Source organism: Malassezia globosa (genome assembly GCF_000181695.2).
Source record: "Malassezia globosa CBS 7966 chromosome Unknown mgl_sf_5.2, whole genome shotgun sequence".
Taxonomy (NCBI): domain Eukaryota; kingdom Fungi; phylum Basidiomycota; class Malasseziomycetes; order Malasseziales; family Malasseziaceae; genus Malassezia; species Malassezia globosa.
In genome coordinates, this window is record NW_001849867.1 from 139,017 (window position 1) to 157,059 (window position 18,043).

Below are 18,043 nucleotides of genomic sequence, written 5' to 3' on the forward strand. Positions count from 1 at the left end.
ATGATACATGGGCTTGAAATAGAATATTCACTTTGCCTGGCGCTGTTGCTGTGCCACCAGCCACTTCACACGGCACACTTTCCAGCAGAGACTTGAGCTCGTCTTCTTCACTCTCACGCAGCGGTATTTGCTCAAAGTCTGCTGCACGCGACATGAGGTCAAGAGCATCCGCTTCGCCCAGGTGATTCCGCAGGCGTCATGGAAGACGCCTATTGTTTTGTGGCTCAAATAATAACGCGAAGCAATGCGACCCATGTTCGTTGGGCGCAAAGTACCCGCGGACGTGTCAAACACGATCATTTGGTGTTGCACAAGCACGCGTGCCGCATAGGAGATCCAGTGCCGGCGACGCTGGACGAGTGTTGGATCGGCCTCAAGGTCGTGAGCGTCGAGGCCATAGACAAGAGGCGCTTTCCTAAGCCTAGTGAAAAGGTATGTAAAGCCGAGCCACGACACACCATCGTCCAGACTAGACACACTGCCCAAAGCGATCTCAGCATTGAGTGCATCGACTAAGCCGCGAAGAAACGTCGATTCAATCGGATGCGCAGATGTGATCGCCTCGATATAGTGTGGCAGCTTCTCACTCGACGTGCAAATGTAGCTGACACCCACATCCTCGTATTGAGGGCGGCCAGCTCGACCAAAGATTTGCAGTACGTCCAAAATTCCAAGATCGACCATTTTTCCCTGCTCAGCATCGTACACGTCCGTGCCTTTAATGATAACCGCATAGGCCGGCAAGTTCACACCCCATGCCAGAGTCGCCGTACAACACAGTACACGCGTGGCGCCGGCAGCGAAGAGGCGCTCACTCAAATCACGATCAGAGCGCAGCATACCTGCGTGGTGAATCCCTATGCCATGCTCGAATAGTTCGCGAAGCTCGCGATTCCGACTCGATGTGACATCGCGCTCAAAGCGTGTAGCGTCGCGTCCCTCAACTAGAATAGAGTGCAGGTCGTCGTCCTTACCTAGCTCTAACAGTGTCTGAGCTGTCTTGACAGTGTCTTTTCGCGTGTGAACAAAGACCATCACAGGGTGTCCCTCGCGTACGAGCTCCATAACTTTTTCATACGCTACACGGTCAAGATGAGTGCGAGACTGAGCTGACCCGTGCTTTCCACGCACACCAATGAAATGCTGCTCCAGCGGTACGGGACGAAAAGCTGCACCAAAATAAAACAGACCCCGGTACCGATTCACGCTCAAAAAGTCGGCCACATCCACAAAGTTCGGCAGTGTCGCAGACAAGCCGACGATCCTGATCATGGACTGCGTGGACTCTACCAGTCGCTGCGTTCGAGCAACGATTGTCTCAATAACGGAACCACGCTCTTCATGAAGCAAATGTACTTCATCGATAATGAGCAGGCGCACAGACAGAGCCAAATCGCCGTCGCCAGTAGGTTTACGCGTGACCACGTCCCATTTTTCCGGCGTCGTAACTATCATCTGCGTTTCGGAAATTTCTTTCCGAGTTAGCTGCATGTCACCTGTGAGCTCGCGCACTTGAAGGCCAAGATATGCGAGCCGTTTCTGGAACTTGCTCACAATCTCGGACACAAGTGCCTTCATTGGTGCCACATATACGATTTTAAACGCGCTTTTGTCCACATGGATCGAGTCTCGCTCGCTATAATGCATATAGCGCGAGATGCACTGTAAGATTGACAGCATCGCGACGTCCGTCTTTCCTGCACCAGTAGGCGCACACACAAGGAGGTTTTCATGTGTTTTGTACGCCATTGGGTAGACAGCACTCTGGAGCCGATTCAGCGTCTTGTAATGACGGAATGCACCACGGCACAAAGGATCCATTTCTTCCGTTGTAACAAGCCGCTCCGTGCTGCGGAATGGCATCGGCTGACTGCGTGGAACTGACACCTCTTCATAATACTGGTTGTGAATGCGCTGGGTGCCCATGGGAAGAGCGAAGCGTGTGCCAAAAGCACTCAATACACTCCCATGCTCACCACTGTTGAATACATTTGGATATGTCTCTTGCGAACCGGAAGATGGTGCGAGAGAAAGAGGTTCCTTCGCGCTTCCTACGCCATGTGCACGCAGCGCTTGCGCCCGACGCAACTGCGCTGCAGTAGCGTGTGGATTCGCCACGAGCATTGCTACAAGCTCGACCAATTCGAACCCTAGCATGTCTACGAGTACGGCCGACGCTGTGTCGGCATCAAACGTCACGTTCTTTCCACCGCTACTGCCGCGCGGATCAAGGATATCAATGACCATTTGCACAGTCTGATTTTTCTGCTCCACGCCTGTCATGGCAGAGTCCAGGTGTTGAAGAAGCACATTGGCAGCGCCGGATGTTCCGGTGTCATCTGACTCCAGCTCGCGATCAGACACAAGCTGTGATAGTTGCGCCCAAATGGAAGGAAGGACAGAGTGTGCTGGTCGACTCGGCGGCGCATGCTTTGTGAGCTCTGTGAGCTCTGGCGGCAAGAATGGCGCTGGGACAGCATCGCCACGTACGAGCGCCTTCAAGTGATCACGCACATGATCGTCCATGAACCGTATGACGCGTCACGCCTAAGAGTGTCAATCTATATTCACTTGAGGCGAATAAGAAATTCTCATCCAATTCCATGGACTAAACAGCGGGTGCGTAAGTCCGTCGTCAAATCAGGTTCAACGACGCGCGTGGCGCTTGAGAAACTAGGCAGCAACATTGTGACGTAATGTAATTTCCTTGATTCGCATAGAAAAGTCTTGCTCTGCTCTTATCGAGGGTTTAATTCGAGCCACCAAAGAGTACGTTGAGTAACCAAAGAGCAAAGATGAGTTCCTACTTTTCTACATCAATCTGTCAATCCACTGAGGGCATTGCCTAGTGATTGAGTTAGGACATCTGAGCCTTTGTCACCATATAAGTGAGACGTTCTTACACTGCAGCGGTATGTACCCATGCACAAGCGACGCGGGATAGGAAACTTGTGGCCTTCGACAGCATGGCGACGATGAGTACTTTTTTTCATGCATGCGACACACCGAAAGGTGGTGGGCAATTTGTTTTTCTATGCGTTATTGTCCTGAGCTTCTGTGTGCCTGTTGATGCCATAAGTCCTCTTTGTCGAGTCATGTCCCCGAGAATCCTATACTAACAATCACATCAGATGAGCTCAGCTGTGCATGAGGCACCGTTGCGTCCACCCATTGATGCATCAGTGATGCATCTTATTGGGCACCCACTTCCCGTACTAACGAACCTTGCGTGTACAGACAGGGGTAGTGTCGATTTGTTCATGGCGAGTCTGTCTCGCCCAATCCTCGTGAGCTCGTTGTCGCTTCCCACCCTTCAGACAGATAGAGGATCTCAGATCGACTTGCATGCTGCTCTTTCTTGCGATGGCGCCCGACAGCTCGAGTCGCTCGGATGTCAATATGGTGCACTAAAGCAGACGAAACCAGAACTAGCCCTCTATGGACTATGCACGCACAATGTAGATGACCTTGCACGAGTGCGCGATGCAATGCAGCTGCCGTTCGAGCTGCTTAGTGATCCAGACGCTGACTTGGCATCAAAATTGGAGTTGCCAATGTCGCAACATAATGACTGGGCGCTCATGCCCTGCACGTTGCTGATGGAGGAAGGAAGAATCCTCCACGTTGACTATCCTATTGACGATGTGAGAGAAACGGGAGTCCGTGCATTGGAGCTTTTGCGCAAGACGATGGATCCTTTTGTATAGTTAGCGGAAGTGGACGAATGACATCCTCTTCCTTCTCTCTCTCTCTCTCTCTCTCTCTCTCTCTCTCTATCTCTCTTCGTTTCACGCTCTTTTACATCTCATTTTGTGTCTTAATGTATACCCGGGCTCCCCGAATATTTTGGTCACTGATAAGGGATATTTATACGGTTCCCTCGGCGTATGGGAGATCTGGAACTACTGCTTTCGCAGGAAAGATAAAGGATGCAGTGGTTTTTGCTGATGTAGAAAAAAAAAAAGTCACTCAGCTCTACAAGTACTAAGGGCAGTGTCGATTTAATTTTGGCGTTGACGAGGAGACCTGAGTTTGGCTTCATGAATCTTCCGCATCTCTTCACGGCCTTTGGATCCGATAAAGTCATTACCGAGTACCTTGCGACGAGAAGCAAGTAAACGACTATACAGCATAATAAGACCTGGGCCATACAAGGGGATGACCGCAAGGAAAAACAAGTCGCGCAAGCTCCATGCTGACATGTCGACCCAGGGCCATGGGGCATTATGAGGTAGGGACGCGAAAATCAGCTGCAGCTCGCTGAACACACCCAGTGGGTACAAAATGACGAAAAAGGAGTAACGCGCCCAAAGAGCCATAAAAGAAGGAGAATTGAGCAGCTGATTCACATAGAACGGATAACGACCAACTTCGCTGAGCGACCAGGCTAGGATGAGTGTCGCATAATACGGAGAATGTGCGGCTGATTCATACTTTTCCGAAACAAGCCACACAACGATTAGCCTCGATAATACTTGAATGGCTGTGATAAACGGATTTGACTTGACGAGACCAAGAGCGGCATGAATAAACTCAAACACAGCAAGAGATTGCGTCACGACAACAAGGGGCGCAATGTGGTCGTGTAGCGTTGAGGCCCGAGATAGAAGCTCCGCAACAATCGGACTCATGCTAGTATAGTCTGGGGATTGAGCAGAAACCATGGCTGGCAAATACGTCTTGATTGAGTTGGCCAACCAGGGACTCATGATCTTACGTGCTGAGGCTCCTCGGCACAGGTAAAGCACGCTTCCCAGAAAAACGCGCAACCATAAAGCAAAAGACAGCAGGTTATAGAATAAGAGATAGAATTTCACAGCGTTTCTGGAAGACAACGCTGGTTTCTTGACGGTAGCTGGCATGATGTATCAAGTTAACTACAATTCAGTGGGGTGAGTTTGAAATGGGGAAGGTAGACTCGTTTGACGTGAATCTATTCCTCCACACGTGGGTATGGATTCAACTGGCCGATCTCACGACCCTTAGCATGTCTGTGCGTATGAATTCAGCCATACCAGCGGGCGTGCTGCTTGGTGCTCTCAGTGCACAAGTATGGCTCGCACCTCTCACAAAAGTAGAAGAAAGTTTTTCGCTGCAGGCTGTACATGATATTTTGACATATGGTGTGTACCCCTCCGGTAGGGACCACGTACGTATTGCTTGAAGATGATCGTGATTGCTGATGAACGGAATAGTATGATCATTTGACCTTTCCCGGTGCTGTTCCTCGATCTTTCGTAGGGCCGCTTATCTTGAGCATTTTTTCAGCACCATTTTCTTGGATCTGTGGTTTGTTGGGAGGAACATCCGCTCATGTCCAAGTGTGTGTGAGAATGGTGCTGGCTGTCGCTACATGGACCTCTTTTGTATTCCTAGCACATTGCTTATTTCCAAAGACGTCTAGACTTCGAGGATTCTTCTATATTGTATGCTCTGTGCAGTTTCATTTGCTGTTCTGGTCAAGTCGTACGACGCCGAACGGACTCGTGTTCCCATTTGTGACAGCGTCGCTTGGTGCAATTATTCACGGCCGCCATGCGTATGTGGGACTGGTGGCACTGGCTTCTTTGGCAATCATCCTACGCCTCGAACTTGTTTGCCTGGCCATTCCAAGTTATCTCTGGGTATGGCTCCATCAAAGGCGTCGTTTTTTTGTCTTGTTTCTCCTCGGAATGGTGTCGTGCCTATGTAGCGTGGCCGTCAGTATGATGTTGGATTCTTACTTTTGGAAGCAACGCATGCTGTGGCCAGAAGGCTACGCACTTTTCTTCAATGTCATTCAAGGACACAGTGCGGACTGGGGCACGTCTCCCCCATGGGCGTACTTGGTCCAGGACTTGCCTCGGGTTTTAGGAGGAGCATTACCACTAGCCCTTGTCGGATGCGCACGCCGGCGTGCATCAACCCGAACCTCGCTTTTGGTTCATATTGTCGTGCATGTTGGTTTGATGAGTGCTCTGGCGCACAAGGAATGGCGCTTTGTCATGTATGTCGTGCCCTTGTGCAATGCACTTGCAGCACTAGGTCTTGAGGCATTGTGGAAGAAGCGAATTGGCATCTTCCTATCAATAGCTCTTCTATGCATGAGTGCTGCATTCTGTGCCTTGGCCACATGGATTAGCATGTCGAATTATCCTGGTGGCGAGGCATTGGTTCGTTTTCATCGCCACATCGGTAATTGGAGCCAGAGCCAAAGCCAAGGGCAAGTGGTCCACATTGAGCCGCTCGCTGCGATGACAGGTGTAAGCCTTTTTCAAAGCACGCACTTGGCGAGACCACATGGATCATTTGTGCCAAGTGCTTTGCCAGCGTGGATTTATGATAAGAATGAGCATGTGTCAGATGATTGCGCTTGGACATATACGTTGTCGGAGCATGCCTGCGACGGGCTCATCTATGTACAAGAGGGCGAGCCAGTGTATGCATACAATGGCCTGAAAATGCAAGGGCCCCGGGCTTATGCTATGCAGCTCTCGCATATACTTATGGGCAAAGTGGCGGTACAAAACATCAAGTCGGTCCTGCCTTTCGATCTTATGTACACTCCGCAACTTTGGATATGCAAGCGAGTTGTACCTTGCGATGCTGGTTAGTCAAAGAGCAAACGCAGGTTCTCTAGCGTATCAGAGTCGGCGCTGTAAGGTTTAATTGACAATGCGTGATCGACAAGTTGTTTTTTGTGTCGCTGAATCTCGAGTATACGATCCTCAATCGTGTCATTCACAAGGAGTCGGTGTACTGTCACTGCACGAGATTGGCCCAGGCGATGGACTCGATCTATCGCTTGGTCCTCCCTAACAGGTGTAAGCCTTGTTTTTTTGGTTTCGTGTTTCTTACAACATACATGCTTCGATTCCACCAGCAATCCATGAGCCACACGTGATTCGCCGCTGTCACTGGAAGTGTTAGTGCAGGCACAAAGAAACGTACAATTCAGGCCCACTCCACCTGCGCGAAGAGACATTAGTAGAAAGAAAGGCCCGGGCTCATTGGCAAATGTTCGTAAAACATGCTCACGTTCCTTTTGCGGCGTGCGGCCGTCAAGGCGGACGAATGCGTATTGGCGTTGTACAAGGTGTGCTTGAATGAGGTTCAAAAACCCCGTAAACTGCGAGAAAATCACACCCTTGCAAGTTGGATCACTTTTTGTAAGTTCAGCCAGCTGTTGCATCAGCGCGTTGAGTTTGGTACTTCCGCGTGCAGGACCTGCAGGTGCTGAAGCTGCTGTGGATGACGTTTCGATGGTTGGGCGCACACTTTCAACAAGATCTTCCACCTGAACAGGACCTTGGCGGCACACTGGACAGTGGGGCTCTTCACCTCGATCTTCACATGCCTGCAAGTACTGAACAAGACAGTCGCGACAGCCATGATGCATACAACGAGGCAAGAAGCACTTGGACGCCTTGAGCTCCATGCAAAATGGGCACTCTTCCTCCTCGTCCGTGTCGTTGTCGCCAATGCGTTCATGGTGGCTGTTTTCGAAAACCTCGTTGTCGCCCGCATTCGTCTGCAAACTTGCCTCGTCTCGCACCTCCGCTGCTGCCAGTAGTGAGCCAAGCACATCGCGAGCATATGTGCTGCCTGCATTTCCCTCAGCCTCATATCGCTTGACAAGTTCGCGGAGTCGTTCTTCATATGTTTGCTCTTCGGGCGCTTGATTGTGCTTTTGTAGCACAAGGTACGGATGACATACAGCCTGGCGGAGTCGCATGAGCACAGCAAAAATCAAGCTGACATTTTTCCCAACAAGCCCCTGTGCAGCTAGCTCACGATACTGTGTTCGAGCTCGATCATACACGCTGAGATAAATGTCTCGCTCTGTTGCAGAGAATGTCAAATGCTGCGTATCCCACGTCTTGGGCGGTATGTCCACGATAGGGCGCCCATCGGGACCAGGTGTATGTTTCTCTCTGCGCAGAAGCAGGCTCGAAAGGATCGCCTGCACAATATCGAGGGCTTTCGCATTTTGACTTGCGAAAGGCTTCGCTAGAAAGCTGTTAAAAAACCGAATATCGCCCCATGGTTCGACACGCAAGAACCGCAGCAGGCTGTACAAGTCGGTTAGTCGATTCTGTATGGGCGTTCCAGTTAACGCCCAGCGACGATCCGCTTCTAGTCGACATGCTGCGCGTGCTGCAAGAGTACTGCGGTTCTTGATCGTGTGGGCCTCATCGAGGATCACGCGATGCCAGGTACCCGAGAACAGCGTGGATGTGCCGCGCTTATCCAGGTGCTTGTACTCGGCCGTCAACGTGCCGTAAGATGTGACAACAACATCCACCTCACCCTTTGCTAATTGCTGCGCAAGTTGTTCGCGAGCATCGCCATAGTACAATGCGATGGAAAGTGTACCTGGCTGACTCGCACGGTCTAACTCCGTGCGCCACTGGCTTAGTAGGCTCATAGGCGCGACGACGAGTGTCGCGGCGGTACGCTGCAGTCGAGGGGCCTTGCCGAAATGTAGTGATGCTTGCCGCAAATGAGTGCTGCGAGACCGAGAAGAGCTCATCGATGTTGGCGGCCGATCGAGATCCATCGATCGATTAGCATGAATAAGACTTGCAAGCATGATCGTTTTCCCTAGACCCATTTCATCTGCAAGAATACCGCCTCGAGCAGCTCGACTGGCAGGTTGGAATACCAGGCTCAGCTCGCCAATGTACGGGTTCATGTAAAAGGGACCATGGCCACAATCCACGTCATCTGCGAGCGGAAACTCATATTCTTCCCACAATGGATGAAGTTCGGTATTTTGCCTAGAGGAATAATAAGTATCTTCCATGGATTGCATCCAGCCAAGAGCTTGTTTTTGATACGACCGTAGTTCAAGTGCGAAAGTGGCGGGTGGATCGACGACGGGCAAGTCCGTGTGGCTCTTTTCCGAGCGGGTATACATGTCTTGGATGCATTCAGATGTGATTTCTGTGCCGTCATCGTCAGCATCATGCGTCGTATGCCAAGAGGGAATGCTCGCTGTGTGCAGAGATGTATTACCCCGCTTAGGCACCAAATGACAAGCGCGAAATAAGCGTTGCCACGCAACTTTTCGGTGTCTCAAAAGGCGCTCCTGTGTACTTTCCTTCGCATCAGATGTCTTGGACCATTCAAGGGCATCATCGAGATGACAATGTCCAGACACACTCGTCGTGAACGCAGTATAGCAGATGTATGCCTTGACTTGCAAAAGAATATCACTGCCTACCTCGAGCTTGGCTGGCGTGTCGACAATACATCCATCAAATTCAACCAGTTGGTCATCAAGCAAACGCGACATCCAGCTAGCTACATCCACAGGAATACGACCCACTTCAAAGCCCCGTGTCGTGCTGAAGCGCACAATATAATCGGTTTTCTCGCGCGACCGATGCTGTGTCTTGCTGGACGATGTCGAGTGGTTTTTGCTTTTGCGCTGAATCAGCACACGCTCACCTGCACGCACATGACCATATCCCTTTGTCATTGAATACCCACATAACACGAATGTGCCCATGTAGCGGCGTTTCCATGCATGGACGTCGGCTTCGCGTTCGGACCTCACGCGCTTTTGAGGCACGATATTTTCAGATTCTGGCACAGGCTCAGAAAAGAACAAAGGTGCATCTAGATCATCCGTCGCTGTGTCTGGCGACATTGACTTGTTTCGCAGGCGAATCCGACGCGATGACGAGACGTGGAAGCAAAGGCCAATTGGATCTTGACTATGATGCGCCACACTCGCTTGTCACGCGTCGAAATTGGCGGCGCGTGAAAATTTCGCTGCATACATATATATGAATTGATCTGTTAGTTTCGTCGAAGAATGGTCTCCACATTCATTGAGACTGGGCCTTAATGGAGACGTGTGCAAGTGGCAGCACGTTGCTATTACCGTGTTTGACTCGTGACTATTCTACATCATCAGCATCCATGCCGCCATCTCCCCAGCCATAGTCGACGCTACTAGTTTCGCTGACCCAATCATCGTCATGAGTTTCCTCATTATCACTGTCGCCTTCTTCAGAAGCGATATCTTCTTCGGTATCAAGACCAGCCCGACCCTGCCGCTGAACAACAGTAGATATTCTGGATTGGGACCCTGACGCATGAGGCGTAAATAGATCTTGGACCATCCGATGACTCCGCTCCCGAAGCTTAGAAGTTACTCGCTGTCCGTGTAAAACAGCTTGCGTGAGTGTATGGCTTTCAATATCCGTAAGACGATCACCGAACTGAACTACTTCGTCGGATGACTCTAATCCCGCATCTGCACGTTTCTCTGATTCTTCATGACGGGCAAATAGAAAATTCAAATCCGCATCATCTGGCTCCTGAGTCGGTGACTTTGCGGATCCAAAACGACGGTACGGCAAAATCTTGATGCTCTTATCAGCGTCGTCGTCAACGCAGAGAGCCATTTCTTGGCAATGTGGATGAGATAAGTTTGTCTCGGGCTCAGTCTCACGAGACTGAGTCGCATCAAGTGTTGGTGAAGTTGGTGCACTGGACATATCTTCGTCAAGAACGGCTTCTTGAGACTGGGGCAGGGTCGCCTGAGGCAAAAAGATTGGTCGAAATTCTCGTTGCTTGTCTGCTTTCACGGGTGAAGGGCCGAGGATGTCCTCATCCTGCACCGACGCAAGCTCTCTTATATGATCCTGCTCATGAGATGCGGAGAATATGCGCGAGAAAGAACGCTTGTCAAATACCTGGACTGTCCTCGGGCTCTGTATGAGTGCATTTGCCGTGCGGTTTTGAGAGGGAGCTCGGAAGGATTTGTCATTCGGCGGCGTAAGAGCATCTTCGCCACGAAGACGTTTTCGTGCTTTCGTGCGTGGTGTAAAATAAAGCGATATGGGTTCCAAGTTCGATGCTTCTTTCACAGGGGTGCTTATAGCACTCATTTCTAGCGGGGCTGGCTGTTCGTTCTCCTCAGGTTCACTCACGTCAGACTCATATGGGGCATTTGTCTCCGTGCTGCGTAATGGAAAGGTTTGCATTTGTTCATAATGTTTTGTGGCTTTTTGCGGTGAGCGGAATGGATTGCCTGGACTCAAGTGGGGCTTAAGTTCATACTTTTGCTTCTTCCTTGGTGTAGATGGTGCGGGACATTGTGGCGAAATCATGACATGCTCGCTGTCACGATCATGCTTATGTTGATTTCGATGATCCATTCTATTTCCTTTCTCTGCTAAATTCAGAGGTTTTGTCGAGGTATTTGGGGCAGACAAGTCGGACAAAGCGCGCCATGCGTCGTAAGCAGAGACCATCTCTGGGTCGCGTTGCAAATCAACTTTTGACGGTTCACGCCCATACTTTCATTAGCAAATATTTACTTACTTTCGACCTGAAATTGCGTTGCCATTGCTTGAGCTGACGACGCAAAAGTGACTCCATCGTAGACTAGCGACTGTCTTCCCAACTATCCACAAGGCACACACGTCTGGGGCAACGTCGCAGGAGAAATATTAACACATCGATTTTTTGTGGAGAACGCCACGTGGCATGTGTTACCGCCGGAGATAGACGTGATAAATGGGCAATTCACTATCGAAGTGTATGGGATAAGTTCAGGAGCGAGCGTTGAAGGTTAGGCTGTACGGGCGGAGCTGGAGGTATATCTACCACATTTTGAGAGCTCTTCTGCATGATTCGCTCCAATTGTGACAGAGCACGGTCATAACCAACACGTTCAGCTTGCCGACGAAATGCTTCAGTTTGCATGCCTTGCTGTACGAGACGCTTAGACATGACGGTTTGGGACATGGACAGATCTTGGGTTCTTTGCCTTACACCAGTTCCAGGTGGCCCAAACACCTTGAGGCACCGGATGTGGGTGTCTTTGCCATTTAAGTGGTTTCCTAAGATACAAACTTGCAACACAAATACTTCAATGGCACGGATAACCGTGGTGGCGCCTTGTCTGCCCATAGCCATGTCCTCACAAATTGCATCTGATGTTTCTGATAGCACAAAGTGGTACCAGCCTTGAGGTTCAATAAATTCTCTAATTCAATGGTTTGAGTGTCAGGCCAGCGCAAGATTGTAAAGATTCATACTTGCACGTACCTGTAACGGACATCAACAAGATCGTATGGATGTGTGCCAGCTTTCACAAGGATCTTTGTCGGCGTATACGAATCATCTCGACAACAGTCTAGGTAGATCGACAGGTGCTGTTTGACCATGTTACAAATCAAGACAGACAACGTACGGTCACAGGCGTGCGCCTAGGGAAATGTATCGTCACAAGATGTGGTTGGATTCCATCGCTCCTGAAATCAGTTAGGAAACGAAAGTGACAACAACGCACTGCCACAGGGTATCAAGATCGTCCGACGTAAGTTGCGCGATCCCGTGTCGTGCTTTCGCAGAGCTTAGCATCCAGGACACACCCTCGATACTTCCTGCATCTGTTTTAGTAGACAGATCTGTATTCAGCTCGTACACACGCAGAATATTACATTTCTCTGCCGTCACATACCATGAACATCCAACACATCCGCGAGACGCGTCATGGATGTGGAGGGAAGTAGTTGCCAAGCAGTTTGGGATGCTTGAAACACGCCTCTAGTTTAGTTCCTGTGCCCATAAATGTCAGACGGCCATCCATGCACAAAGTGCTATAATAGTTAGCTCTATTTCTCCCCCTTCCTCTCCACTTGGCACTAGCGTATTGCCGAAGCTGCTGTTGACTCCTTTCTGAAAACTAAAGCAGGGTTGGCTCATCATTGTAGCTCGCACGAGTTCGTGGGCATGGAGTGCACACACCCGATTCAGGTCGCAGGACTATGTGCTCTATGTGGGAAAGAGATTGATGAGTACGTGCTACTTTGGTTTCATCACTAATACATATGCGCAGAAGCACCTTCGGACAGCCCACGTTTGCAACTTTGCATTCGTCTGCAGATGTTAAAGTTTCACGCGAAGAGGCCATTCGCATGGATTCAGAAGACACGCGGCATCTCATCGAGCAGCGAAAACTTGCTCTGATCGTCGATTTGGACCAGACCATTATACATGTGACGGTTGATCCGACAGTGAAAGAATGGGCACATGACCCAAAAAATCCCAACTGGTGCATGCTCAAAGATGTTGTTGCGTTCCAGCTCGGTTCTGATGGCAAGACGGTGTCGCATCAGCCGGAGCGTATGGATCAACACGATGTAAAGAGCTTCGCTACTGATGGCGACGAAAATGGTTGCTGGTACTACGTCAAGTTACGTCCTGGGCTTCAGGCCTTCCTTCAATCTGTCTCACCCATGTATGAGATGCACGTATACACCATGGGAACAAGGTCTTATGCGGACTGCATTTGTCGTATCGTGGACCCTGACGGTCACCTGTTTGGAGCACGCATCTTATCGCGCGATGAAAATGGCAATGAAGTGCAAAAGAGTCTCTCCCGTCTGTTTCCCATAAGCACAGATATGGTTGTGGTCATTGATGACCGTGCAGATGTGTGGTCATGGAGCCCAAATCTCATCAAAGTCGAGCCTTACGAGTTTTTTGTGGGTATTGGCGACATCAACGCAGCACATCTAGGTCCTACAAAGCCACTGGTTTCTTCTGGCATGTCAGATACATCCAACACATCAGCACAGGGAGAGACTCTCTTGACAGATGAGCAGCAGCAGCGTGTCATTGCTGAACAATGTGATAGCCGACCGCTTCAACGTGCTGCACAAGAGAAGCATGAAAACAAAGTACAAGCAATCAAAGATAAGACACAGACGCAGGGTCAAGAGAAAGATCAAAGCCGGGCCCAGAGCGATGGAGACAGCCAAAATAAGGAGATGGGCCATAGCCAGGATCAAGATCAAGACGACCTGGAAAGCGAGGTGATCCAGCAAGACCTTGTGCTTACGGATGACGATACAGAGCTAGAGCTCATTCAAACAGTACGTCTAAGACCTGCATTGCTCACGCCCCTTGCAGTTGTTACTTGAGATTCACCAACAATGGTACGATGAGTACTCTGACGGCAAACTTCATCATGCTAAAAAACGGCCAAATGTGACCCAGGTCATCTCTCGCATGAAGAAGCAGGTTCTTCGAGGATGTGAATTGACATTTTCGGGCCTCATTCCTCTGCATGAAACGCCCGAAAGTGCGATGGTCTGGACCATGGCTGAAGACTTTGGCGCACGTTGCCATCGCACGCTGAACGATAACATCACGCACCTCGTGGCGACCAGTCCACGCACCAGCAAAGCGCAGCAGGCATTCCGCAAGCAGAAGATTCAAGTTGTGTGGCCATCATGGCTGAATGATTCAATTTGCCGCTGGGTGCGCCAAGGTGAAGTCCCCTACTTGATTCCACAGGATACCCAAATTTCGCTTGCTTCGCTGGGTGCACAAGAAGTTGACAGCGTATCTGCGGACGAAGGAAATGATCCCAATGCAGCAGCTGTTGCAATGGATGCGAGTTTAGCTAATATGGATTGGGGTGAAGCCGAAGATGAAGTTGACGCTTTTTTAGATGACGATGAAGAGGAGGACGAGAACGAGGATCAGGACAAAGAGAATCGTGAAAATGGCATTCATGCCAGCTGGAACCATCATGAGAATCGACAGGGAGGCAACGAAAGTGATGCAGATGACTATAATGCCGGAACTGCAGAAGCTGACGCGCCATCTGAAACCAATTCGCTCATGCTGGAATCTGATCAGGATAGTTTGCTACTTTCACCACTAAGCAAGCGTCGTCGCATTGCAGCCTTGCGAGGAGGCAAGTCGAAATTGCGCGAAAAAGTCCATGTCGATGACGAGCCGGAGGAGCCCACTTCCTCCGACACGGAGCCGGTCAGCACAAAACGCCGCAAATTGCAAGATAGCAAAACCATACCTCCATCGCATGTTGAGCAGCTTAAGCTGCGGGAACAAACAGCCTCGCCCGCACCTAGCGAAGAAATCCTGGACGACCTGGCACTAGAAATGGAAAAAGAGTTGGGTGAAGACATTTTCTAGACTATCTATTACGTGTGAAAGTTGCCATCACCAACATGTCCATCATGATGAAACCGAACGAGACGTGCGACGCTTGCCACTCGCTCCAGTTCCGCTTTTCGGTGCACGTGACGGTAAAGAGGACACTGGCACCGTCGTCGCAGATGTTGCCGTTGACATGAGCTGATCAAACACGGCCGTTAGGTGGCTAATGTCCATGTCACGAGCTTGTGCAACATGGTCCAGCGCATCCAGTCGTGTTGGCACTTCATGGCCGTCAGGAACAACATCTGAACCGATAGCAAAAGACGCGTCGGTTGGGTGAGCATGGTCGGCTGCCGAGCTCGGAGCGGTTCCCAAGGCAATCGAGGAACCGCCCGTCAGGTGGGGTGCCACAGCCTCTGAAGTGACTTCTGCGGAAGTACTTGAGCGTGGTGGAAAAAGCGCATCGACAAACGGATCCAATAATGTCGACATGGGTGGCAACAAGTGGGGCGGCGTCGCAAACAGCTCCAAGACCGCACTCGCTGGTGCGTCAGATGCGAGTTGCTGCTTGTATTGTGCATCAGACACCAAAACTGACTCTGTTTTCTTCTTTTCCGAATCAGCGACGCCAAACAGCTCGTCAAACAGCGTCGAACGAGCATCACTTAATGCTACACTGTGCAAGGACATGGCAGCGTGTGAACGTGATTGAGTTGCGACTGCGGCAACTGCGGCGCCTATACCGACCAAAGCGCCATGCTGACGCGCACCATACAAGGCCAAGTCATCCAATGAGCTTGATCTAGACGCATTCACCGGCGCATCGTGCAAAAGGAATGGAACCATATACGTCCGGACGATGCGTCGATCGCGTGGGCATACGAGGTCAATCGCAGTGCCAGCATGAGTCGAACGCAACGCCAACACACGGTCGCCATGCTTTACCTGTGCGTAAAATGAGCCTGAAGCTGAGTACACGACTGACTGGGATATCAGGTCCCATATCACGAAACGCGATGGCGAGCCTGTAACGGCGAGAAAACGGCCCTTGCGCCCAACGAAGTCACACGTGCGCACGTCCTTGATCTCGGGCGTCGCAAGTCGCGCTTGCATCACAAGAGTTTGTGGATCCCATATAGTCACAAATAGGCCCTGAGCCACAGCAAACAGAGAGCCATCCGGGGCCCATGATACATGGTGAGGCACGCTTTCCCGATAACCAAACGACGAGCGGCATACCCAGAAATGCTCAGAGCGTGCGCCTTTGAGACTCCGTAACGCCAAACGCCAAGTCTTCACCTGGCCATCACCACCCGCTGTCACTAGTAAGAAAGCCTGAAGTGGGTCGTTGTCCGACAAGCACGGCGAGAAACCAATACTGGACACACTCTTCTCGTGCGGATGATCAATGCGTGTATTTAGCACATACGTCTTGGAGCGTGGCTCCCATTGCCACAACTTTAAAGAGAATTCTGACGTAAAAGAGCCACCGTCCCGACCATCAACCGTGGCCATCCATTCGGCGTGTAACGCGTCTCGGCCAGGATCAGAGAAAGCAACAGCATACACAGATGGCGGACTAAGTAGTGCCTCTTCAGGCCGCGACACGCGATTAGATGGAACAATTTCCATATCCCGAATATGTGTGCGTGTGGCGACGTCAACGAATTGCACCGTGGACGGGTGTCCAGCGAGCAAAACTAGATGCCCCGCAGCTCGATCAAGCGCCAAAGGCTGAGGGAGCTTGGCGCGTTCATGCAATGGAAGCAAGGCTCGAGTAGCATCACATTTGATCGTCGAGAATACGCGTGTTGGCTTCAGGCTCAGACTTGCAATAAATACCACACTACCATCAGCCAAATGCGCCACGTATTCCTGTTCCGAATTTTCATAGCCAGAGGCAACGGCTAGGGACATGATCGAGGCGCCTAAACGAGGAACAAACTCACGGCCATCACTGCCTGCAGCTGTACCACTGAGAAGCTTCCACAGCACAAGAACGCCTTCCTCACCACCTGAAAGCAATTGAGCGCCGTCTGGCGTGTATTGCAGTGCCGCTACAGCATGTGCATGCCAGTGCAATGTAGTAGTGGGTGATATGGGCTCTAACGAACCACTTGAAACCATGGAGGGGACGAGTTTGGCTGATGTTGTGGCGGGTGGCTCTAGACAATGCCATAGCTTGATTTTACCATTCATTTCTCCCGTGGCAAACTGAACCAAGTCCTTTGATGGATGGAATGCAAGTGATGTGAACCGGCTCTCTGTCGAGTACTTGGTGAATCCCGCTCCTGTATCATTCAAGTCTAGCACATGCAATTTCGCGGAACTCGTAGCTACAAGCCAACGGCCATCCGGCGACAATGCCAAGTGTGAAACAGGTCGCATCTTTCCAAGACGCACAATCTTTGCTGCTTTATGCGCGCGAGACAAACCACGCCCGAGTTGAACGGAGTATATTGTGCTAGATGCCTCCTTCGTTTTACTGTCAGAAGATGGGCCTGCGGCTTGCTGACCATGCTTCGAGACCGCGACAAATAAACGATTCCTCCAATGGGAGCTTGCACTCATGCTGACGATGGGATGGCCCACATGGACATTGTCATGCAATTGTGATTCTAAATAATCCCATACCTTGACAGTTCCATCCAACGAGCACGTAATGAGTTGTAATGGGTTAAACAAACTCAGCATCATGCCAGTGATCGGCGCTGTGTGTCTCAGCTCCTCCGACATTGTTGCATCAGATAGTGTTGCGACGACTCGATTTGTTATTCGTGAAACAATCAACACGCTTGAATCCTGGACGAGAAACAAGTAACTGCCGTCTCTAGTGAGTACAGGAGGGATGTGGGAAACCGCATCTTCTTGCAGAGATATCCAAGGAATATCCATACTTTCATTTCCTTCATTTGCCTTGGACTTAGATGCACGAACGGACACCACAGATCCCCGTTCCTTCTGCGCTGGCACCGTCATCGTCGTCGTCTCGCCCAAGACACAAAGCAAGTTGCAATTTTGGTTATGGCGTGGAAGAAAAAACTGGCGACCAAAATACCTCGGCCGATGCATGACCTCCACACGCATTCGCATCCTGATGCGCTTGTTCAGGTGCACTTGTTGCGTCTCC

The 18,043-nt window shown here is 50.6% G+C and overlaps 10 protein-coding genes across 10 annotated transcripts; 4 read left to right on the plus strand and 6 right to left on the minus strand.

Moving 5' to 3' along the window:
• Window positions 1-27: 27 nt before the first annotated feature.
• Window positions 28-2,526, minus strand: MGL_2258 (uncharacterized protein; the record flags this gene model as incomplete). The annotated part of the gene is made up of 1 exon (XM_001730410.1): window positions 28-2,526. The coding sequence occupies one exon, from the start codon at window positions 2,524-2,526 to the stop codon at window positions 28-30; it is 2,499 nt and encodes an 832-aa protein (XP_001730462.1).
• Window positions 2,527-3,131: 605 nt separating this feature from the next.
• MGL_2259 (uncharacterized protein) lies at window positions 3,132-3,707 on the plus strand (the record flags this gene model as incomplete). The annotated part of the gene is made up of 1 exon (XM_001730411.1): window positions 3,132-3,707. One exon carries the CDS (start codon window positions 3,132-3,134, stop codon window positions 3,705-3,707), a length of 576 nt encoding a protein of 191 aa, XP_001730463.1.
• Window positions 3,708-4,001: 294 nt separating this feature from the next.
• MGL_2260 (uncharacterized protein) lies at window positions 4,002-4,631 on the minus strand (the record flags this gene model as incomplete). Its single annotated transcript, XM_001730412.1, has 1 exon — window positions 4,002-4,631. One exon carries the CDS (start codon window positions 4,629-4,631, stop codon window positions 4,002-4,004), a length of 630 nt encoding a protein of 209 aa, XP_001730464.1.
• Window positions 4,632-4,987: 356 nt separating this feature from the next.
• MGL_2261 (uncharacterized protein) lies at window positions 4,988-6,246 on the plus strand (the record flags this gene model as incomplete). The annotated part of the gene is made up of 3 exons (XM_001730413.1): window positions 4,988-5,149; window positions 5,196-6,152; window positions 6,241-6,246. The coding sequence occupies 3 exons, from the start codon at window positions 4,988-4,990 to the stop codon at window positions 6,244-6,246; spliced, it is 1,125 nt and encodes a 374-aa protein (XP_001730465.1).
• Window positions 6,247-6,589: 343 nt separating this feature from the next.
• MGL_2262 (uncharacterized protein) lies at window positions 6,590-9,634 on the minus strand (the record flags this gene model as incomplete). The annotated part of the gene is made up of 1 exon (XM_001730414.1): window positions 6,590-9,634. The coding sequence occupies one exon, from the start codon at window positions 9,632-9,634 to the stop codon at window positions 6,590-6,592; it is 3,045 nt and encodes a 1,014-aa protein (XP_001730466.1).
• A 253-nt stretch (window positions 9,635-9,887) lies between these two features.
• On the minus strand, window positions 9,888-11,105 carry MGL_2263 (uncharacterized protein; the record flags this gene model as incomplete). Its single annotated transcript, XM_001730415.1, has 1 exon — window positions 9,888-11,105. One exon carries the CDS (start codon window positions 11,103-11,105, stop codon window positions 9,888-9,890), a length of 1,218 nt encoding a protein of 405 aa, XP_001730467.1.
• A 421-nt stretch (window positions 11,106-11,526) lies between these two features.
• Window positions 11,527-12,497, minus strand: MGL_2264 (uncharacterized protein; the record flags this gene model as incomplete). Its single annotated transcript, XM_001730416.1, has 5 exons — window positions 11,527-11,902; window positions 12,049-12,155; window positions 12,194-12,254; window positions 12,293-12,410; window positions 12,464-12,497. The coding sequence occupies 5 exons, from the start codon at window positions 12,495-12,497 to the stop codon at window positions 11,527-11,529; spliced, it is 696 nt and encodes a 231-aa protein (XP_001730468.1).
• A 336-nt stretch (window positions 12,498-12,833) lies between these two features.
• On the plus strand, window positions 12,834-13,928 carry MGL_2265 (uncharacterized protein; the record flags this gene model as incomplete). The annotated part of the gene is made up of 1 exon (XM_001730417.1): window positions 12,834-13,928. One exon carries the CDS (start codon window positions 12,834-12,836, stop codon window positions 13,926-13,928), a length of 1,095 nt encoding a protein of 364 aa, XP_001730469.1.
• A 178-nt stretch (window positions 13,929-14,106) lies between these two features.
• On the plus strand, window positions 14,107-14,949 carry MGL_2266 (uncharacterized protein; the record flags this gene model as incomplete). The annotated part of the gene is made up of 1 exon (XM_001730418.1): window positions 14,107-14,949. One exon carries the CDS (start codon window positions 14,107-14,109, stop codon window positions 14,947-14,949), a length of 843 nt encoding a protein of 280 aa, XP_001730470.1.
• A 42-nt stretch (window positions 14,950-14,991) lies between these two features.
• On the minus strand, window positions 14,992-17,892 carry MGL_2267 (uncharacterized protein; the record flags this gene model as incomplete). Its single annotated transcript, XM_001730419.1, has 1 exon — window positions 14,992-17,892. One exon carries the CDS (start codon window positions 17,890-17,892, stop codon window positions 14,992-14,994), a length of 2,901 nt encoding a protein of 966 aa, XP_001730471.1.
• Between the last annotated feature and the right edge of the window lie 151 nt (window positions 17,893-18,043).